Genomic DNA, 24,171 nt, shown 5'->3' with positions numbered 1-24,171 from the left:
ACTGGAAGTTAGGAGAGAATGTGGAGATGATATGGGCTAAAGGGGCCAGGAAGATGTTGAAAAGCCAAGGCAAGAGGATATAGCCCTGGGGGACACTGCATGTGGAGAGCGAAATGGAGGAGAGAAAAGGGTCCAGTTGAATCTTGGAAGGTAGGTCTGAGAGGAAGGAGGTCAACCAGTCCAGAGCCAGGTCTGTGAGGCCGAGGGTATCACAGAGCTGATTTATAAGGGTGGCATGATTGAACGTATCAAAGGCAGAGGAAATGTCAAGAAGGATGAGAACGGAAGGAGAGTTAGAATCGAGATTAGAGAGCAGGTCTTCACGGGTGATCAGTGGAGCAGTTTCCATGCTTCTGGCAGCTCTGAAGCCAGACTGCTGGTTGTGCAGACAACCAACAGATTCAGTGTGGTGGATAAGCTGGAGATGGCCAGCTTCTCCAAGAGTTTGATCAGGAAGGGTATAATGGAGATAGGGTGGTAGTTATCTGGACAGGAAGAGTCGGCAGAAGGCTTTTTGAGGAGAGGGTGCAAAAAGCAGTGCTTCAGGAGTGAGGGGAAGAAGCCAGCGGCAAAGGAGTGATTGTAGAAATCGTCCAAGGCTCGGGCAAGGGAGACAATGCTGTCCTTGAAAATTCTGGAGGAGCAGGGGAGCACCCGTTTGGGTGAGACTTTCATAGAGCGGACTTGTCTAGAAACCTCAGCAGATGTTTTAGGAGAGATAGAGGAGAGTAGAAAGGGTGGGGTTAGTGGGGCCATAGGAGTTCTGAGAGCGGGTGAGGGAGAAGGGTATGAAGTAGAGTAGAGTGAGGAAAAGATGTCTTGAGTTTTAGAAATGAAATGAGAGGCTAGAGAAGTGCAGAGGGCCTGCAGTAGGGGTGGTGAGTTCCTTGCATATTTTGAAAAGTTCAGGCATGTTGTTAGTGGCCACAGAGATGCAGGCTTGGATTTAGGCCCTCTTCTTCGAGCAGATGGAGAGTCTGTATTGCCTTTGGAGCAGGTGACAGGCCATTTTGGATGTGCTTGAAGCCTGCCTCGTCTGCTTAGCCGCTCCGCACTTGCATTTCAGAGTGCCCAAGTCAGAGTCATTCCAGGAGATGCAATTGGAGGCAGGTTTATTGCGGATCCTCATGACAGGGGCAAGGATGTCCAGAGTGTTGGCGATGGAGAGTTGAAGGTTAGTAAGGGCTGTGTCAGAGTGAGAGTCGGGGCCTCATTCAGAGGTACATGTTATTATGCAAAGGTGCTGTGTCTGAAAGGTATTTTGAAGTAACAAGGGAGTGGTGGCAATAAACAAAGTCCGCCACACCTGCAAAGCCATGATTTAAAGCAATGCAACAGCCTTGCCAACCACCTCACATGGAAGGGGCTGGCAAGGGCTGTTTTCAGAGAACACCCTTACTGTACCAGCCAAGAGTGGCGTTCATTACCGGTACCCTAGGAGGTGCTGTTAAACAACACAGCACACTGTTTCCCATTTTAAACATGCCATTTCTCAGACTGAAGCACCACCTTTCTAGTTTAATGAACGTTTATGAACACTTTCTGAAATTAGAAAAGTGGCAGTCTTTTGTGAAATGCTCGCAATGCCAATGGAGCACATATTTCCTTGATGTTAGCAGCCTTTGCTGCTAAAGATGGAGAGTTTGCTGGAGAAATGGGAGTAGAAGGCTAGTAAGGGCTGTGTCAGAGTGAAAGTCGGGGCCTGATTCACAGGTACGCATTATCATCTAAAGGTGCTGTGTCTGAGTTGTCAGACACTTTTCCATGAAGACATGTATTCTGAGGTAAGAAGGGAGTGGCGGCAATAAACGAACTCCTCCACACCTGCAAAGCCGTGATTTCCAGCATGGCAACAGCCTTGCCAGCCACCTCACATGCAAGGGGCTGGCATGGACTGTATTCAGAGGCCAGACCACTTCCTGCATCAGCCAAAAGTGTCATTCATTAACATTACCCTCGCAGGTGCCGTTAAACAACACAGCAGACTGTTTCCCATTTTAAACATGCCATTTCAGACTGCAGCACCACTCTTCTAGTTTGATGAATGTTTTTGTAAACTTTCTTAAATTAGAAAAGTGGCAGTCTTGGGAAATGCTTGCAATGCCACTGGAGCACATATTTCCCCCGAAATCATGTAATTTTAGTAGCCTTTGCTGCTGGAAAGCAGGACATTTCCCCTCCAATATTTCCACCCATCTCAGAATGATGATGCTGGAAACTGGAGTGGGAGAAAGTCGTCTCCCCACACAATAATTAGCATGAGCTCTAAATCACTCAGTGGCAGGAGTAGGAGGGGGAGTGAAGGTGGCGACAAAAGCTGGGGATGGGGATGTCTGCAGAGATCAGAGCATCCAAGGTGTGTACAGCTGAGTGTGTCGGACCGGAGGGAAGAATGGAGAGGGAACAACAGTTACAGAGGTTGCATAAAAGTCCAGAGGCTGCATCAGGTGAGTTGAGATGAATATTGAAGTCTCAGAGGAGTAGCTTGGAGGAGGAGGTCAGAAGAGAAGAGGTGAAGTCATCCCATTCTGACAGGAAGTGGGAGACCTGATCAGGGGGCCTCCAAACGGTGGCCAGAGTCAGACAGAGACCAGGAGAGATACCAAGCTTGCAGACAAGGCATTCCAAAGAGGAGTAGGTCAGAGTGAGTATGATAGTAGCTTAGACCAACTCTGGGAAGATCAGGTCCACTTCCCCCCTCGAGCCGGTTAGAGAGGATATTGTAACCCTCGGGGAGGAGAGTGGGAAAACACATGACAGAGCTGGCCATGAACCACGTCTTTTGAAGGTCTTCTGAGGAGTGTGGTACGCTCATCAGAGGTGGCAGAGGGGTGGCAGAAGGAGAAGTGACAGGAGAGAGCAGGAAGTTGATGAGAGACAGAAGACGCCTATCAAGAAGGAACATGTTGGGCTGAGAGCCCTGGATCATGATAGTGCCATTTAGGTAAACATTAATGATGACCTTAGAGGACAGGAAGGATTCCAAGAGAAGCTCCCAATGGGTGCCACCATTGTTGGGAGAGGAAGACAAACGGGAGAGCACAGAGACCATAAGGGGAATCGAATGTTCCGGAAAAGGAATGACAAAGAGAAGGGTTAAGGCCTAGGTTACATACAGAAAGCAGGACACCTAGAAGCGAGTTATCTGGATGTAGGGAAAAACCTAGATAGAGGGATGGAGGAAAAACCTGATTTTTAAACACAGCAGCAAATGCAAAACCACCCAGATTCACTGTTCCTAGAAAAGGGGGAAAAGCCAAATTTTTAAACAGAGTAGCAATGCAAAAACACACACATCCACCCTTCCTAGAAAAGAGGGAACAGACACATTTTTTAAACACAGCAGCAAAACACACAGATAGAAGTTTGAGAACGTGGCCGCCGGCCCCTGTTCTCAAACTTCTATACGTGACTGCCTACTAGGAGCGGATCCACCTAATTGTGGAGCGAGAGGTTCACATTCGTGAAGAGGAAGAGGCCGTATTCAGATGGTACTCCGATTAAAACATATATTTGTTGGCTCACAAGAACCTTAGATAGACACTTGGAGGTCTAGAGGAACTGGAAAGGATCCACGGGTGGTGACCATTATTGAGACTTGGTTGGATCTAGGTAAAATTCAGCTTCCACATCCCATGAAATAGCTAGTTGTTGGTCGAATAGGAAGAATCTACCTGAAGCACAGGATTACCCCTGCCCCTGATGAATGTCCGGTTATTGAGAACACAGAGGACAGAAACTTATATAAGTTGGGCTGTAACACACAATGGGAAATGAAATCAATTAAGTTGCCTTTTTGGTGCTATGCTGATCTAATTGTCGGCGTAAATGTTTCTATATTGCGAGGTGGAATGTTTCCAACATGTATATGACTGTGTTATGTGTATATGTTGTTGTAACTATTTTTGTATTACCTGTGCTGAATTAGAGATTAATATATTAAAAATGATATTTTCTAACAACACTGTTCTATGTGTATTGAGAATACATAATGCAGCCCATATTGATTTAGCGGCTGTTATGTATTTCTGCTTTCTGAGGGGATAAATTCACTGTTTTATATAACAGTTGAAGGCTGTCACCACCGCCCCGAAGAAACCTATTGCTGAAACATTTACAGTGGCCATGGCCTAGGGAGATTGGCTAGAGTGCTGCAAAGAAAGCTATTAGTGCAACATGTGCACTGGGCAGAGCTGGAAGCCATGACTAGTGTGCCACAAAGACACCTATGAGTGCATTATGTATAGTGGCCACGGCCGTGGCACCTATTGGTGCAACATGTACAGTGGTCACGACTGAAGGATCATGGCCAAACGCTATGACAAGTGGGCCCAAAACAAAACTATTGATGTAACATTTACAGTGGCTATGGCCCAAGGAGTTTGGCTAGGCTGCCCAAAGAAACCTATTAGTGCAGTGTACCGTGGCCATGTCCTTTTCACCTATTTATGCATCATGTACAGTGGACACAGCTGAAGGCTATGGCTAGTGGGCCCCAAAGAAACCTATTGGTGCAACATGTACAGTGGTCATGGCCAAAGGCGCTGACTGTCGGGCTCAAAGGCACCTATTAGTTTAGTATGCACAGTGGAAGGCCATAGCCACTGGCCATCATTGAAGGACAAAGCTAGTGGACCCCGAAGAAATCTATTGGTACAACATATACAGAGGACATGACCAAAAGCCATGGCTAGTGGGCCCCAAAGAAACGTATTAGTGTACGGGCCCCAAAGAAACCTATTGGTGCAACATGTACAGTGGCCATGGCGGAAGGTTGAAGGCTATGGCTAGTGGGCCCCAAAGAAACCTACTGTTGCAACTTGTACAGTGGCCATGGCCTAGGGAGATTGGCTAGTGTACCACAAAGAATGCTATTGGTGTAACATGTACAGTGGCCAGGGCTGAAGGCCATGACTAATGTGCCACAAAGAAACATATTAGTGCAACAAGTACGGTGGTCACGACTGAAGACTCATGGCAGAAGGCTATGACTAGTGGGCCCAAAAGAAACCTATTGGTGCAACATGTACAGTGGACATGACTGAAGGCCATGGCTAGTGTGCCCCAACAAAATCTATTGGTGCGACAAGTACAGTAGCCATGGCGGAATGCCACTGCTAGTGTGCCCCAAAGAAAGCTATTGGTGAAAGAGGTACAGTAAGGCTGAAGGCTCTGGCTAGTGGGCCTCGACTGATGGCCATTGTTAGTGGGCCCCCGAAGAAAGCTATTGGTGCAACATGTACGGTGGAAATGACTGAAGGTCATGGCTAGTGGGCCCCAAAGAAACTTATTGGTGTATGGGTCCCAAAGAAACCTATTCGTACAACATGCACAGTGGTCACGGATGAAGGTCATGGCCACTATTTGTTGAAACCTATTGTTGCAACATGTACTGTACATGCCATTGCCTAGGGAGATTGGCTAATGTGCTGCAAAGAAAGCTATTAGTGCAACATGTACAGTGGCCACAGCTGTGGCACCTATTGGTGCAACATGTACAGTGGTCACGACTGAAGGCTCATGGCAGAAGGCTATGACTAGTGGGCCCAAAGGAAACCTATTGGTGCAACATTTACAGGGGCTATGGCCCAACAAGATTGGCTATGGTGCCCAAAGAAAGCTATTGGTGCAACATGCACCGTGCAACAAAGAAACCTATTATTGTAACATGTACCATGGCCACGGCCCTGGCACCTATTGGTGCAGCATGTACAGTGGTCACAGGTGAAGGCTATGGCTAGTGGGCATGAAAGAAACCTTTTGGTGCAACATGTACAGTGGCCATGCTGCAAGGCCATAGCTATTGGGCCCCAAGGAAACCTATTAGTTCAACATGTACAGTGGAAGGCCATGCCCACTGGCCATCAATCAATGACATGGCTAGTGGGCCTTGAAGAAACCTATTGGTGCAACATGTACAGAGGACACAACCGAAGGTCATGGCTAGTGGGCCCCAAAGAAACCTGTTTGAGCATCGGCCCCAAAGAAACCTATTGGTGCAACACGTACAGTGGCCATGGCCGAAGGCTGAAGGCCATTGCTAGTGGGCTCCACAGAAAGGTGTTGATGTATGTACCCCAAATAAATCTATTGGTAACACGTGTACAGTGGCCATTGCTGAATGCAATGGATAGTGGGCCCCAAAGAAACTTTTTGATGCAACATGTACATTGGCCAAGGCTGAAGGCCATGGTTTGTGACCCTTGAAGAAACCTTGTGGTGCAACATGTACAGTGGCCAGTGGTGAAGTCCATTGCTAGTGTCCCCTAAAGAAAGCTATTGGTGGAAGATGCACAGTGGTCATGGCGGAAGGCCGTTGCTAGTGTGCCCTAAAGAAAGCTATTGGTGGAAGATTTACAGTGGCCACAGCTGTGGCCACTGGCCATGGCTGAAGGCCATGGCTAGTGGGCCCCGAAGAAACCTATTGGTGCAACATGTACAGTGGACATGACTGAAGGCCATGGCTAGTGGGCCCCAAAGAAGCCTATTAATTCAACATGCACAGTCGAAGGTCATGGCCACTGCCCATGACCCAAGGCCATGGCGAGTGAGCCCCAAATAAACCTTTTGGTACAACATGTTGGATATCCGTGATATTTTTGAGAAACAAAAACAAATTGAGAAATGACCTAATTTTCTGCACTGAAAAACGAAAATTACTTATTGCTTTTTAAACTTTTTTTATAATGTGAGGGGAGTCCACCCGCACCCACACTTGCCCCTACCCAAACTTATACCCTTACCCAACCCCCACCTATTATTTACCATACATATACCAAAATACCTACTATTTTCGGTCAAATAAATTAGGTCATTTCTCATTCTTTATTTTTTTTATTTGGTTATTTGTACAGATTCGCAACATGTACAGTGGTCACGGCTGAAGGTCATGGCCACTGCTCATGGCCAAAGGCTATGGCTAGCGGGCCCCAAAGAAACCTATTAGTTCAACATGCACAGTGGAAGGCCCTGGCCACTGGCCATGATCGAAGGCCATGGCTAGTGATCCCCAAAGAAACCTATTGGTGTAGCATGCATAATGGACTTGACCTTAGGCCATGGCTAGTGGGCCCCAAAGAAACCAATTGGTGAACCATGTACAGTGGGCACGGACGAAGGCTGAAGGCCATGGGTAGTGGGCCCCACAGAAACCTACTGCCACGTGTGCCCCGAAGAAATCTATTGGTACAACATGGACAGTGTAGATGTGCAGCCATTGGCCACAGTAGAAATTGATAACTTGTGGGCTCTAAAGACAGCGATTGGTGCAATATGTAGAGTGGCCTCAGCCGAAGGCCTTGGCTAGTGTGCCCTAAATAGACTAAAGTATAGCACAACCTTGAAATTCACTGAAGAACCTTTAGCCCGATAACAGCTAAAGTGAACAATACATTGCAACAAAAACTTTCAAATTCAGTCAAAAAACCTAAGTTAATGAGATTCTATGGGGAAAGTTTAACCCAGCAAAACCCCTGAAATTCGTCAGACATTTCAAGCAAATTCACATTAACTACACACCCCCTATTGTGCAGCGTATTACCACAATCATTACATCAGAGATAACATCACTGATGATGTCACTGTTGACATCACTGGTGGCATCACTAATTACATAAAACATGACATCAGTAATTACACCATTGATGGCATCACTGATGACATCAAGACATATTATCAGAAATGACTTGACTGATAAAAGCACTGGTTACATTAGATTTAAACTTTTAGGGAAATGTATATATATGTATATATTTTCAGAGTAGATTAAAGTCTGCTGTCATTTATTTAAATTTAGCATATGGTCCACAATTTGAAGTACATACAAAAATGAGTACAACAAAAAATGGTTAAGCATGTAAAGATGAATTTCCTATAGAAGTTAATCTATTAGAATGTAATATAATATACAGTTCTAAATAATTTACAAAAGAAATAACTGAAAATAATAAAAATCCAATCGCAGGTCTAAAAATAAATCTTCAATTTTCAAGTTTCATTGTTTTGTAGATAAATAATTATGTAATTATGTAGTGTTAATACATTTTTTATATTACCCAAACTGATCATTTCTATATTACAATGTATCCTAATATATAACATCATGCACTTTGTTTAACAAGTACATTTTTAACACTTCTCATTTAGAAAAAAGTACATTAATATAATATTTTTAAAATAAGTACAAAATAACATTTACATTTGTACATTTTGCTTTTCCAAAACAATCAGGACTAAACATGTTTCCAGTTCTATCTGTTCCTATTTATTTTCCTACTATATTTACATATTATATTGTCATAAATATGTAAAGTACATTTGCCTCAGTCAGATACATTGTATGTAATGGTTTATATTCATTTCTTGCTATTAAACAAAATTTAAGGTAATTCTTATAATATTACATATTTTTATTATATATTTCATAATTGAATAAATATTGCAAATGAATGCTGCACAGGTACTCATAGAACACACGTGTACCCTTCATTATTCTATGCCATGTTCTTATCATTAGAAAGCATACCGTATAGCGTTGCTGTGTTAAAGTTGAACTTCGAAAGTGCGCCCTAGTAGAGTCGCTGTGTTAAAGTTGAACTTAGAAAGTGCGCCCTAATAGTCGCTGTGTTAAAGTTGAACTTAGAAAGTGTGTCCTAATAGAGTCGCTGTGTTAAAGTTGAACTTAGAAAGCATGCCCGAATAGCGTTGCTGTGTTAAAGTTGAACTTAGAAAGCATACCCTAATTAGCGTCACAGTCTCAATGTTAAATTTAGAAGATATTCCCAACATCAATGTCTGTGCCCTAATAGCGTCATTATCTTAAAGTTGAATCTAGAAAGTGTACCTAATAGCGTCACTGTGTTAAAATTGAACTTAGAAAGTGTTGCCCTATTAGCGTCACTGTGTTAAAGCTGAACTTAGAAAGCGCACCCTTATAGCATCTCTGTGTTAATGTTTAACCTAGACGGTATTCCCAACATCATTCAGTGTGCGCCAATACCGTCACTTTGTTAAAGTTAAACCTAGAAGCATCCCCTATTAGAGTCACTGTATTAGAGTTGAATTAAGATAGTATCACCAACAGTGACTACCACAATATCACACTACTATGCTTACTTTCTCTTATACACTGCCATTCAACTAGAACATACTAACATGACCCATCAAACCACCCATCATCCTAATAAAACACAGCTAGCTAGCACACACCGGCTAACTTAGGCATCTCCTCGGGCCTAACGCAGCCATAACTCAGTCTGGTTGTCAACCCTCCAGACTGAACACATTCAACTGATCTCCTCAGCACCACACCTACCGCTAAGAAGCAGCTATCATGCAACAGCCACACCGGCTGCACACATACCTGGTGCGCCCACGCACTTTACGACTCTCTCTCAACTGACTTGAACTGCGGTTCCTGAGGGCGTTCAACCTACCAGCGTCTTGAGATCATACCAATGGTACATAAGGCGCTATACAAATGCAAAATAACATAACATAACATTAAGTATACTGAAATAACCTATGTACCAAAAGAGTAACCCAAACATATTTTAAAATACATACATGATGATTGATGGGATTGGTGATATCATGTACAATGCCATTAGGGATGTCACCAGCGATGTCATCAGTGATGTAATTACTGATGCCATCATTGTGGTCATATGCTGTGCAACAGGGGGTGCATAGTTAAGGTGACTTTGCTAGAAATTGCTGCCAAATTTCAAGGGTTTTGTTGCGTTATATTTTTATCTAAAAGTCTCTTTAACTAAAGTTGTTTCACTGAATTTTAAAGCTTTTGTTGCAATGTATTGTTCACCTTAACTGTTAATAAACTGAAGGTGTTTTCAGTGAATTATGGATTTGGCTGATATTTTGTAAACAATAGGTTTGTCATAGGCTATCACCCAGACTGGACATTTTGGGAAGGAATCATTAAAAAATGAAAAGGTTATTAAGAAAGCAATAAAATGCTGTTTTGGGCCTACTCCCATTCATGTTCCCATAGAGAAAAAGTTCAAATGTTTGTGCTGTGAAACACAAAAACTGCTGGATGGAATTGAACCAGATATGAAACAACTTAGGCACGAAGGGTTGACTTAACATCTGAAAATCTGGGTTTATTCGGCTCAGTAGTTGTTAAAATATTTGACAGGGAAGCATGTGCACCCTTTTTCCAAAATTATAGCTATATCTACCGTGGTGCTTTGCAGCAGAGAGGCTTTTAAGAAATGAAAAAGCCGTTGTTTTTATTTGTGCTCAATGGCAGAGATTAATCAGCGGTTAACTGAAAACAAAACATTTTTAAAAAGCTATTTGAAGGAGGAAAAAGGATGACATTACATGAGACTAGAGGTGTAGAGTGGGAACAGGACACCATGTGAAATTGGGGAGTTGTGGCTGGTCAGGGGACATAGTTACAGTTTGGACTTTTTCACATTACCGTGGGTATTCCATGGGAATACTGCGAGATGACCGCAGCTAGAATGCAAAACGCGATCATGAATGACAAGGCGTCACATGAAACTAAACATGTAAGGGGTAACAGGAGTGGGCTAAGGAGTGAAAAAGCAACTGGGGGGACAATGGATGAGGAGGGGGCACTTGATGAGTGCATGGGAAGGCAGGGAAAAGGTTTGGATTTGTTAGTGTTTTTGGATAACTGCGCTATGCCGGGGATAACTGTGGGCATGGGTATTTTATTGCTGCTGCATGTGTAGTTCGATGTGATTATCAAGGTTATTTCGGGGGATTTCTGAAAAGCCTCTCTGCTGCAGAGCTCCAAAGGTGATCTATTTAAAGGTTTGAAGGAACAGGGAGGCACCCCCATGTCTCTGTTGAATATTTTAAAAACTACTGGATGGATTTATCCCATACCAGTCAAGGAAATTGAGTCAATTCTTTGTGCCCAAATTGTTTCTTATTTGCCCCAAATCTGCCCAGCAGTTTTAACACTATGGCTGTTCAAACACTGCAATTTTTCTCTATGGGAAAAGTAGCGCACGCCGGCTGAGAACAGCATTTTTATATCTTATTAATAACTTTGTCATTTTTTAACAAATTGTTCACAAAATTGTCAGTTTGGGGGGCCATTCACAAACCATTGGTTTTGAAAATTTCACCCAAATCCATCATGCAATTCAAAATGTATTAGCCTCTCTCAGCCTCTCTGCTGCAAAGCACCAAGACCGATATAAAGTCTTCAAGGTGGAGGGGGCACTCTGTTCTCTGTTGAATATTTAAAAATAATAATTAATGTATTTACCCCAAACTAGTCAAGGAAATTAAGTCAACACTTTGTGCCCAAATTGTTTCTCATTTGGTCCAAATCTGCCTAGCGGTTTTTCCACTATGGCTGTTCAAAAACTGCTCTTTTTCTCTGTTAGGGAGAATTCTCTGTTTAGGCTGAATTTCCTAACCTAGTGAGTCCCCCAGCAGCTTTGCTGGATTTCGGGAGTTTGTTTTTTTCCATCCTGCCAAGAGTGAGACTCTTTTTCTCCCACTCTTGGACATGTATGTGTGTAATTCCTTTGAAATGTCTATGTGTTCGATGGGCTATGGGGTCTTTTACTCCATAGGGTCTCATAAGTTTTTCTATGTGTGTTACACCGCACCCTATGTGCCGTAACACTGGGGCGTCCTAGCGGACCTCCACCATAGACTCCATAACCGGGGACTGACTACTGTCTCCCCGGGCATGTAAAGTCACCATTGGCTTTACTAGACCTAAATTTACTAACAGAACTAGTACAAACCATCTTATTGTGGATGTACTAGTAGGGGTAATTCGATTACTCCTAGATCTGTTACTCGAGGGGGCACTGTCCCGTCCCCCCTCGTCGAGTTTTGGCTGGTGGCAGTGGAAACTACTTGTTATGTTCGACCCCGAACATAACCCTATGGGATTCGTCCCATTGTTGGAGATTGACTCTTTTTCTCGTTAATCTCTAACGTACCACCGGTCTCCTTATCTTAAATAAGTTTATCGGATGGTATTTTCTGCCAGAACTCGGTTTTTAAAATGGCGTCTGTGTTCGTCTCTGTGACTCCTAAACCAAAGGTCGAGCACTTTGTTCCACTTTTGGCGGGCTCTGTACAGAGACCCTCCAAAGTGGTGCCATTCTGTCTGGGTTACCACAGTGGTGTGGGAGGGAGTTTAGGCACCCTAGACCGAGTTGCCTTGCCAACTCTGGTCGCACTCTGGAGTGATTGGCCCAAGTGGTGAGCGTTCCCGCTCACCACTTAGCTTGTGTTGATTGACAGCTAGGCTGAATGAATGGGGGTCTTCTGCATAAAAGCAGGGCTTTTGGGAGTGGATCTTCAGAAGTCGCCACAGGACCTAAGAATCCGACGAGGGTAACGCTGAGCCGACCTACAACGACGACACCTCCGGTGGAGTCCTGCTGAGCCGACTCACCACTTCCCGACGACAGAGGAGATCTCCCTGCCGGAGAGTCTCTTCCCCTGACTGGTGGGAACAACCAGTCCCCTTTGCTTTTTATTCGCCTCAGGACGCAGTGGTCGAATTGCCCGTGCAGAGCACCTTGGCAACCGGATAACCACTACCCCTGTACCGTGACCAAAAGGTGGTGCCTTGTGACGGAGCACTCCGCGGCTGGTCTCTTCCCTGGTGGTGCACCGGACTTCACTTTTCTTCGACGACGAGATCATCTCTACTCTTGGCAAAGACCCGACGTGCATCCACCACCAGGAACAACTGCCCCCGCCGGAGCTGCCCTCCACAACAAGGTACCGTGTCCGCCTGGCTTCCCTTTTCGTTCGGTTCGAGTGAGGTGTCTTAATCCTCTCCATTCCGCTGGGTCGCCTCCAAGCTTTGCTCATTCTTTGTTCTGAACTGGTTCAATCTGCCGATAACAATTTGCTATAAAGACTTGAATGCATCTCCACTGGAGACTTTTTGGGACATCGCGCCTTGCCTCTCTCCGAGTGGGCCTGGCCTCTGAACTTTATGATCTATTGTGATTCTTGCCTTCCTGCCTTGCATTTTATCCGCGTAGGATTGAACTGTGTTGATTTCATAACCTGCCTATCTTTTTCTCTCCCGTCCTAACTAATATTCGAGTGTCATCTAGGTTGAGGTATACACCTCTGTCTGAAAATAAGTGGTACCAGTAGAACCTAGAGTTGTCGATATTTTGCTAGGGGGATTGATCGTTTTCTACTTCGTAGAGTAATTGTGTTTGATTTGTTTGCCGTGATTTGCTTTAGTGTTTTCCATAGATGTTGTATTATAAATAAATACCTTGATATCTTTACACTAAGCCTCGTTGCGTGTTTGCTTGTCTTGCTGTGAAGAATTGCCCTATTTTGTATACTCCACATACTGCTCAACTTTTCTTGAGAGAAGTCTGACTGCACAGCCATAGCTACCACGTGAATCTGTGTGGTGCAGACTGCTACCAAGTGGGTTCACCGCCAACGCCTGTAGTCCTAAATCTTTTGTAGTGGTCCCAGAGGGAACTGTACAGGTTTCAGCCTAACATTCTCCAAGGAAGAATTAATGGCAGTAGGCTGAAAACAGCATGTTTATGTTTTCTTAATGACATTTTCATTTTCTAACACATTGTTCCCAAAATGTCTTAGTGGGGCTCTTGACAAACGTTTTGTTTGGAAAATGTCATCTAAATTCATCCAGCAAGTCAAAGGTTACTAGCCTCGCTCAGCCACTCTGCTGTAAAAAAGCACCAAGGCTGATATAAAGGCCCAAGTTGTTTCTTTTTTGGTCCAAATCTGCCCAGCGGTTTTCACTCTATGGCAGTTAAAAAACTGTTGAATGGGCTAAAAACTGTGAAACTGTGGTGTTTTGTTTTATTTTATAACACTTTAATTTTACAGCATTTTGTCCCCAACAGTTGCAATTGCGGGGGTGGAGGTGGGGCATTGGCACAGACTATTTGTTTTGAAATGTTCGTCCAAATCCATCCAGCAAATCCATCCAGCAAGTCAAAAGTTATTAGCAATAGAGTTCTGGGGAAAAATTGCAGTTTTTTCATTTCTGAATAGCTTCTCAGCCTCTCTGCTACAAACCACCATGAGAGATATAGTTGTATTTTTGGGAAAAGGGGGTACCTCCTTCTCCATCAAATATTTTAACAACTACTGGAAATAAAAACCTCAGATCCCTTCTGATCCCTTCTGGAAATCGAGTCAACTTTTCTTACCCAAGTTGTTTCATACCTGGTCCAGTAGTTTTTGCTGTGCGCTGCACAGAAATTTTTACTTTTTCTCTATGGGAAAATGAATGGGAGTAGGCGGAAAATTGTGTATTTTTGCTTTCTTAATAACCTTTTACATTTTGTTGAATCCTTCCCAAAATGTCCAGCCTGGGGGGCCCGTGACAAACATTTTGTTTGCTAAATATCAGCCAAGTCAGTCATACAAGTAAAAGTTATTAGCAATTCAATGTTTTGGTTTCGTACAGAACTTAATACTTACCTTAACAATAGAGTGCCGGCTGGCGCACTAAAGTATATATATATAGATACTAAACAATGAAAATTCAAATCATGCAACAACATTTGAAGAATTATTTAAATGACCACGCCTTTCACTATGGTATTATTTAGTGCAGATGTAGAAATCCCATAACTGCTTCAAGGTAGCATAGCTCAATGGCTTGGAGGTTGAAGTGGTCTGTCTTCCCAATACTGGCTTTTTGGCCCGCCCTTCCATTCACTATGGCTTCAGGTAGGCCGTAGTTGGGATTCCCCTTATTTAGTATATACAATGCATAAAATGTGTGTACTGAAATGTTTTATTAGGCTTGGAGATGCATTGTGGGTGTTCTATATCAATATTAGTGAAATATATAACCTTTCACTTTTTTATTTCACACTTTACACATGATGACACTATTTGAAATATTTTAGGTGTTATTTTAAATTTATATTTTACATTTGCCAATCAAAGTTAATTTTCCTTTATGCAATGTTGGGGCTGTTTTGACAGCTGAAAAGCTCATTTTCTATGTAGATGTTTCCTCAAACTGCGCATAGGAAACTATCTATAGTTTTATCACAGTTTATGATCCCTGAGGGCTTCAGATACACTAAGGATAGGGATTTCAGGGGTCTGCTTCCCTAAATCAGAGGCGTTCACATTACTATGATTGTTCAGCCTTATGGCAACTACTTCTACCTTTGCTTTACTGCTCCTAAATGATAACCTCTCGGAGTGTGTAAGCATGTATTCTTTTGACTTAATATTGACAGAACAGGAGTGTTACTGGGAAATGCAGTTAACTTTAAAGAGACAGATGCAATACATCTCAGAGCTAGCCAACACTTCTGTGGCCCATTAGTGAGACATCCATCAAGTTAACAAGACAGTCCAGTTAGATAAGCAGACACAGCTCCAGAAACACAGCTGTCTTCAAAAGCTGGCACTTTGCAATTGAGAATGAGATCATGTTTTGCAAACACCAGCAAAGTGAAGGTGGATTTAAGAAGGCTTGAACAAACCCTATCACCTAGTGAAAGTAGAATATGGCATTTGAGCCAAGTCACACATGCCACAGTGGGACCCAGTAACATTATTTAATTGTATTTGAATCTTTGTTGAGCGCCGGCCCTACCCACAGCGTCTCAGAGCACCTTACAAGGTTCAAAGTTTCAAAAGGTGGGAGGTGAAACAGAAGCTATGGGATAGGATAGGAAGATTAGGATAGACAATTGGTAGCAGGGAAAGTTGAGGGGCAGGAATACATTTTGGGAAACATGTATGTTTTGAGGGTCTTCCAGAAACTGGTGAAGCAGGATGCAGTGTGGATGTGAAGAGTAAGGGTGTTCTTTGACCCGGGTGCCCTGGATAAATGCTTGTTTTTGTGTGCATGCTAGTATGCACAGTGGAATGTGTTGACGATGTTGACTTGCTTGTCTGTTGTTTGTTTTAGTAATGGATTTGAGTTTGTCATGAAAGTAAGATGAAGTTCTGAGGTGGATGCATTGAATACAACGCTGGGGTGATGTGTGAATATTTGGGTAGGTTGAGGATGAGTCTTGCTGCTACATTTTGTATATCTTGCACAGGGGAAGTTCACTGCACAATCAGAGCCAAATGACGAAGGCATTGTGGGTACGCAAATTAGCCCACATGAAAGCCTTTTGAGGCAGAAAATCATCTTTGTTTTAGAGGGCAGTGCTATTTTATACATAGCTTAATCAACCCAAGACAGACATTTCTCAAGAATGCAGATCACTGCATACCTGTGTCACTCTTATTGAGAATCATCAATGCAATATAGGCTGACAGCCTTGTGATTGGAGCATTGGGGCATGTTTATCCAACACCACTGATACTTCTGAAAAAAAAAGAAATGTCAGCGGGAATGTCAAAGGAAAGTCACACATGCCACAGCGCCACCCAGTAACCATCACTGAAAGTTCACCTCCAGTTCAGAGCCAAATGAGCAAGGCATTGTGGGTATGCAATTGAGCATAAGTGCATATGTGAGCATAAACTAATGAGACCATAAAATAATTAAAGGAATGTTCTTTTGTGCGGTTTGCCATCACTGCCTGGTGGCATGAGCATGGAGAGAGTGGGAACAAGGCCAAACCACTAGCTTATATGTGTCCATGAAAGGATGGCATCCTCTCGTTCAACTCACAGCATTCGCTTTTCGCTTCAGTGGAGGGTAAACCTAAAATGCCTGTGTCTCTAGGTGAAAATGTAATGATTGCTCTAAAATATCGTGCTCTGAATCAGACAATGTGCAAAGGCAGTTCCGATGAAAGCAAAACAAAAGAGGTGATGGCTGGAAGGTTTTGAATTAATTGTAACCTCTGGCATTTCTCTGGGCAACCCTCCAGACCATTGCCTAGCCATTACAAAAGGGGAAAGACCGTATGCAAATCAGGCCTCATCCCACCCCAAAACGGTAGTCCAGCCGGAACTGTTTAGTCACATCCCTTCTGCACGAGACCACCAGCAACCCCAAACATGTTTCGGCATTGTTTGGCTTCATCAGTGTGGAGTAGCTTGGGTCTCTAGGCCCAGCAGGGACGGGACCCACGTCTGGGCATACCCGTCCCACTCAGGGTGACAAAGCAAAACAAAAAAGGATGATGGCTGGAAGGTTGTGAATTAATCTTAACCTCTGGCATTACTCTAGGCTACCCTCAGACCATTGTTCTTTGTCTGCCAAGCCATTGTAGGCCTCTCTTGTGCCTGGTTTTCTTTGGCGACCTCTGCCCTGCCCTCTTTCCCGCCCCCACCTCCCTCCTCTTCCCCTGATTGGGTCCTCCTCAGAGGGAGTCGAAACATCCTTTCTGAAACCAGGAAGCTCCAGCCCATCTTGCACCCTGGCCCCTGTGAGCTGAGTGTCACCCTTCCTGCTCTCTGCCTACAGTTTAGCTCCTTTCCGCTGTTTTTCCACTTTTTCTTTCTTTTCACCCCCTTTCCAGGCCTCTGCCTCCATTTTCGGTCCTTTCTGCCGTTTTTTCTTCTGCCTTTAAAATCATTTCACCCTCTTTCCATGCCCCTGCTTCCATTTTGTATTCTTTCTGCTGGTTTATTTCTGCCTTTTCACTCTTCATACCCTTTCCAGGCCTCTGCCTACATTTTCACTCCTTTCTGCTATTTCTTTCCCTTTTTCTCACCATTCACCCCCTTTCCAGGCCCCAGCTCTGTTTCAGCCCCTCCCCCTTTCATAACACCTTCTTTGTTCACCTTTCCAGACCTCTCCTGTACCTGGTTTTCTTTGACAACCTCTGCCCTGCCTTTCCCACCCCTTCCCCCTGATTGGGTCCTCCTCATATGTGCGGTCTCTTAATAGCCTCTTAAGAGTCTCCCCCAGGGCAGCTCTGCTCGGGCAGCGCTCGGCTAAAGGGCAGCTCCTGAAGAAGCAGCTCCAGACCGTGTTAGCCTGTGATCGCAGGGAAGCCAGTAGCCAGCAGCAACTAACAAGGTAAGTGTGTTCTGGGTGGGGAGTACAGCAATCACTGTATTCCAATAGCCCTGCCACTCATCTTACCTACATAGCATAGCATACCAAAATTTACCAGCTAGTAAATATTATTTCTCTCACTGCTGTTTACCAACCTCTACGTTGTTTTATTTTACTGTTCTGTCCCAGGCACAGGCGTTCTCCCTCTAGCCAGATATCTCTAATTTAGGTGTTTTGCATTTACTGTTGTCCCTCCAATTAAGGAGTTCACTCTCTGGCCAGGTGAAGTTTAGTGATGCGTCACTCTTAGAATGAAATGTGAAGATTAACCATGCGCCACACTTAGAAAGAATTGTGGAGTTTAGTGCATGTCACACTTACAGTGAAAGGTGAAGATTAGCCATGCGTCACACTTACAGTAAAATGTGAAGATTAACCATGCGTCATACTTAGATAGAATTGTGAAGTTTAGCCATGTGTGACACTTAGAGTGAAAAGTGAATATTATCCATTTGTCACAATTCGATAGAGCTGTGTGAAGTTTAGCCATCCGTCACTTTTAGATAGAATTGAGAACCATTTGTCACAACAGATAGGACAGTGTAGATTAGCCACATAGAAGCATTTAGAGAGTAGCCAAAGCACTAAAACCCCGCTTCTACTTCCTCAAACACACCACTCAACCACTATGAACGCCCACTGGGCTGGTCAACCTATACCCAAACACACACCCAACACAAGCAATACACACTTAGAACAAACACACCTGGACACTGGACCTTACCAGTAAGGACACAACAAGCCAGTGTGCACAACCTTTAACACCTGCCAATCTACACATAAATCACACAGACACAACCCAACACAACAAAAAGCCACACATTATAGATTGAAGGCATTGGACCTTACCTGTACGGATGCAACAAGCTAGTTCCCACAACCTTAAATACCAGCAATCTACACATAAAAGACACAGAGACACTGCAACACAACAATCAGAGGCACAGAAAACATCCCAGGCATTCGACCATACCCATACGGATACAACAAGCCAGTGCACGCAACCTACCATCTGCAAGCCAACAGACACAGACATCAGTTTCTCCTGGTTCTGGACCTATCCTATCATTTTTCTCTCACTAACCAACCTCTCCCTCTTTCTTGTAGAGCTACGTGAGCACCTGTAGACTGCCCTTGGTTGGTATTGGTGCGCGGTATAAATCAACATAACATAACATTCAATGACGTTAGCGGTCAAGTGGCTCACTCAGCGAGCTGTCCGATTTGCTGGTGAACATGAGCTGTCTAGATGTGAGAATTCCTTTGCTTACAAGGAGAAATTGGTCAAGGGTTACAGTGTTGTTTTGTCTCTAAAGTGTCAGCCTAAGGCTTGATGGAGAAAGGAGGAAGGTTGATTGCCTGCAGAGATCCAACCCTAAACCAGAGTGGAACCAGCCCTGGGGGCTTAGATGCTGCAGAATGGATGGGCACTAGCCCACTCCAGCATGCATAGGCATGTCCAGGGAGTTGCCTGGGGTGGCACATGCTACCCCTGGAATCTGATTGGCCACCCCAGGTGCCACCACATTATCCTAAAATATGATAATTAATCTTTAAACACAGGAATTTAAGACACTAATGTTAGTAATTAAAGTAGATATGGGTAGTGGAGACACATAGTAAATTAATGCTATTCAGACGTGTGTGTGTGTGTGTGTGTGTGTCCGCGCTCGTACTTCATGACACCCCTGCATAAGTCAGTGCCCTACTTGGGCCACCCCAGTCAAAAGAGTCTGGACATGCCACTTCACTGCAGCAGTCTGTCCTAGCCTAAGGCCACATGGCAAATAACACACGGCTCAATATCCACAATGAGAAAGAAACAATCATCAAGAACATTGCGAGATTACACATTAATTCTCACCTGGAAAATCTGCAGTTCGGCTTTCACCGACAACCGGGGACTTTGACCTTTGAATCTAAAATTAATGGGAAGATAAGGAGGAAAACATGAAATGCAGTTGTTCTAGAGACCTCCTCCACCCTCAAGAAAAAGGATGCCATCCTCTCCCTATCCCATATTTAAGCAAAGCACTTTGGACCTCATTACGAGATTGGTGGTATCTTGGTGGTAAATCCACTGAGATACCACCAAATGGAATTACTGTTACCACCACTTGGTTCCTTGGGTTTAGGAAGTGTTAAACCCCATGTTCTGGAGTCCAAAGAACTCCATTGGGGACTTTTGACACAATTATCACTGGCGGAATTACCTAGTGGTAATTAGGCTGATATTTGGAGGAAAAGTGAAGAATCCACCTCTACTTATCCTCCCAAAATCAACGGAATTACCACTAGGTAATTCCACCAGTAGTAATTCCGCCAAATTTGTAGTTTGACGAAAGCAGTAATTACCACATGTACTAAATATTGAACCCCATGGAGTTCTATGGAACTCCAGAATGGTAAAAAAAAGAATGTTCAACATGACTTTGAATCTTTCCAGGTATCCAGTATTTACTGCATGTGGTAAAGGAGTATGGCGGTATTACCATCGGTGATACCCATTCTTAATCAGCCACTGTGTGTTCATAGACCGTTAGTTTCCATCTTCATTTTGCTTTTTGTTACTAGGCCCACCTGCCCATTTTTAGACATATTCCCTATAGTAATGAAAAATCACATCCTGGATGTCCAATATGCACACATTCTGCTCTGACTATGGGGATTTAACAAAGCAGAACTACTAGATTGGAGTGCACCTTGGAGTGAGTTGACATATGAGGAGGGACACATGGCTTGTGGGTGTTGCTTGGTTGTTAACTCACCCGTTGTCTGCCTATGACCATTCTAATCTGTATGGCCATTCCCAGTCCCTACCTGTCCCCTCCCCACCCAAAACACATCCTTCTGGGATGTATTTGAGGTAGCTCTTTCAAACAGTAATATGTGCTCTACAAATACACCTGTTATGTTGTGGTACTCAAGCAGGCATGATGGGGGTGGAAAGTGCGGTTGAGGGTGTTGTCACTTACTGGCTCTTGGTGGTAGATTTTGAACACATCCATTCTAATCCCCCAATTAGATATGGATATTAGTATTGTTTTCATTTTAAAAACTTTACATGCATACTTTTTAAAGTACTGCTATCAGTATTTTACAAAATTGCCATAGAGTACTGCAATTCCAGTGTTAAATTCATTATGTTGAAAAGAACTACAGAATTCTGCATGCAGAAATCAAAAGTGAAAATCTGCGTGAGTCATAATGAAGGCTTCCAGTTTTCCATTTTTACTGATTTTCACACTAAATAGAGATGAACATCAATCTGCTTTCTGTCTGTATTTACTTATAAACATGGGAAAAAAAAGAAGCGGAATAACAGGTCTTTGTCTGGTTCTCTACGATTTAACTCATAGATCGCAGGCCAATTGCATTGCAGATTGGCAGCATGGAGAGTGTAAAAGTTGTATAAAAATAGCATTGCCATTCTTTAAATTGCTGACAGCATATATCTTAAGCCAGTAGCAGTCACAGGAGCAACCGTTTGTTGTTATGGACAACTGAGCTAGCATTTCTGCATGTGTGCTTTAATAAATGCATTTTTTATTAGAATAAAGGCAGAAAAATACCGGTTGCGAATTATCTTTTTATATGGCAAATGATAGATATGGATACATACAGACAGAAATAAATACCATAAAACCGGAAGCCTTACTCATAATGCACACCCAAGATAGCACTTCAAGAGCAACTTCAGCCGATGGCAAAGGAAACATCAGAGGGAAGAGATCCATTACTGCCCTGTAGGATAGTAGGTGGTGTCTATCAAAAGTATTCTGTGCTGCATTCCAAGGCTTAACGTCTACACGAGTTTCAAAATTAGGAATGAAGATTAGATAATCAGTACATATGGACTGCATTGTCATGCTCCGCGGCTAGCATGGCAGACTGCTGCATGAGTGTCCACCTGGCGGTGTATGGGATGGGTGTGCGGGTACGAGCTCCGGAACTCCAGAGGTGGCTTTGTTCACTGAGTCTGCGGTCATGCTCATCGTGTTGTTGGCGGTCACGGTCTTCATGAAGACTGGTCTTTGCAATGGAAGGGAGGATGGGCCACCTCATGGTTTTGCCGTGGGGGCTTTGTAGTGAAAGCTGCCTGATATGTTGCCATTTCAGCCATCATGGCTTGCACGCTTCCGCTCCATGCTTAGTATTTTCCTTGCTATATAAATGAACCAGTCTTGGGAAGAAGTTGCATCTAAACTCTCTTTGTTAGCATATATTGGTCGTGTTGTGACATTTCGCTGGAACTGTATTGGTGCAGCCTTATGACCTCGGTCCGTAGGGCTCCTCTGAAAAGGACATTCTGTTTTGCCTGGTGCTTTTTCCTCCTGCTTTGGATCTCGCATCCGGGACGGTCTGTCAAGAAGTATCCTGACTGCGATCTCCCTCAAAGCCTTCACATCTCCACAGCCAAGATCCATGTGTAGGAAAAAGGCAGCAAATGTAGAGATGGTCCCTACAACCACGAACACCTGACGTGTTATTGGATAGCCTCAAGCAAGGAACTCCCCCATTAGGAACATCTGATTGATTCGATTGCCCAGGGTTTTCAAAGCCATGAGGATCAATTAGGTTGAGCTAGGGGTAAAAATACCTATCTCTCAAACATTGGTGGGCCGCTTTACAATTCCTGCTATTTAATCAAAGTGATTGCTATTCTATTAAAAGTAATCATGGCATCCGTTTGTGCTGGTTTCAGTATATGTGCTTTTGTGCTGTTTTCCATTAGTTTTTACTGACATGCTGCAACCTTGACTTTTCAGTAAAAACATTTTTTTTTAAAACTTAGAATTTCTGGTCACCTGTCTGGTAAAAAACAAAAAACACAAACATGTGATGCCACATCCTGTGATGTCTTTGGATTTCTGTCAATTGTCATGTGATGTCACCTCTGCCACCTCCATCATTGTGGAATTATGAAGTCATGCTCAGTTGTATCCTGCACACATGGAAACCTAAAATCCACCATAAACAGCTAGCAGAGACTGACAATGGAGAAGATGAATTATTCAATAACCTCCAGGGTTGGTTATCGCCCGAGGCCCGAGTTCCAGGGCAAAATGAACCCAGCGCCTTAACACGTGCCATTCTCAAATGGAAATTGCAATCTACCACCGAGAGGGTTTTAGCTATTGGTACGCTGGCATGCTATAACTTTTTTAAAAGTTGTGAAATTGCACCGTGGCCATTTGAAGTTTAAATAACTACAAACGAAAATGCTTGTCATCGGAAAAAAGTAGTCTCTTTCGTCCATGAGGTGGACTGGGAGCGCCATGGGACAATTTAAGTCTGGGAGTGGCGGAACAAATGGTGTGGTGGCGGTGGGAGGGGAAGCAGGGGCTGAGGAGGAGAGAGGCCATGGAAGTTTAGAGGCTGAAGAAGAGGAGCGCTCAGAGGGGAAATGGCGATGTTACCATTGTCCAGCACATCGGGGGTCTGGAAAGGCAAGCAATAAGCGAGACCCCTGATTGTTTGAGACATCATCTGACATTGCCTTTTGCTGGAGGTAAAAATCTTCCCTTTCTGCCCATATGCGGCACTATTAACACAGCACTAATACTGCTGGTGGTAATAGCGCCTTTACTACCCAAAAGAGTTCTATGGACTCTGCAAAAAAAGGGGAGTTACAGCCTTGGTATCCCGGAAGTAAATGCGCCAATAGCGCTGGACCGAGTTGCGGTAGCGTGATATGCATTGGTGGTATCTCGGCGCATTTACTTCCGGGATACCAAGGCCGTGATGAGGCCCATGGTTTATGGGTAGTGAGACTTGCAAGGCTCTTCAGATCTTGTCATGGAGAGACAGATGTTTCAGCTCAATGAACTTGGAGCATCAAGAGCATAGATGAGTTGTTCTCTTTTCAATGTGCATTAATAACCGTGATACTCTGAAATGTCGATGGATCTCGAATAACAAGTGGACACATGGTTTCTGAAACCAATACGTTTACTTCAGACACATACCATTTATGTGTGTTTTGACTTTTCTTAGTGACTTGAAGTATGTAATGCTTGCGTGAAATGTTGATGGACCAGGAAAGTCCAGTGACCTACGAGAGAAATAGCAAGTAAAATACTTCTCCTATGGTGTTACGATTTCTTACAATGCTAAATTTGGAGAGCCCTCAGGGTGACTAGTTTATCTGGAGACTGTCAGCTCACCTGGTTTGTAATTAACTGCTCACAGGCAGGCAGCCA

General features: G+C 43.8%; 1 protein-coding gene across 2 annotated transcripts in view; it reads right to left on the bottom strand.

The window, feature by feature from the left end:
* The window catches only part of CARD11 (caspase recruitment domain family member 11), a 1,247,701-nt gene that overhangs the window by 550,655 nt on the left and 672,875 nt on the right, over positions 1-24,171 (bottom strand). For both annotated transcript variants that reach the window (XM_069647590.1, XM_069647589.1), the window contains exon 11: positions 19,833-19,887. In XM_069647590.1, coding sequence (XP_069503691.1) covers positions 19,833-19,887 — 55 coding nt within the window. The remainder of the gene's footprint in view (positions 1-19,832; positions 19,888-24,171) is intronic.

The sequence above is a fragment of the Ambystoma mexicanum genome, chromosome 2q (genome assembly GCF_040938575.1).
Source record: "Ambystoma mexicanum isolate Mex_15411 chromosome 2q, UKY_AmexF1_1, whole genome shotgun sequence".
In the NCBI taxonomy this organism is placed as follows: Eukaryota; Metazoa; Chordata; class Amphibia; order Caudata; family Ambystomatidae; genus Ambystoma; species Ambystoma mexicanum.
This window is presented reverse-complemented; position numbering and strand designations above follow the sequence as displayed.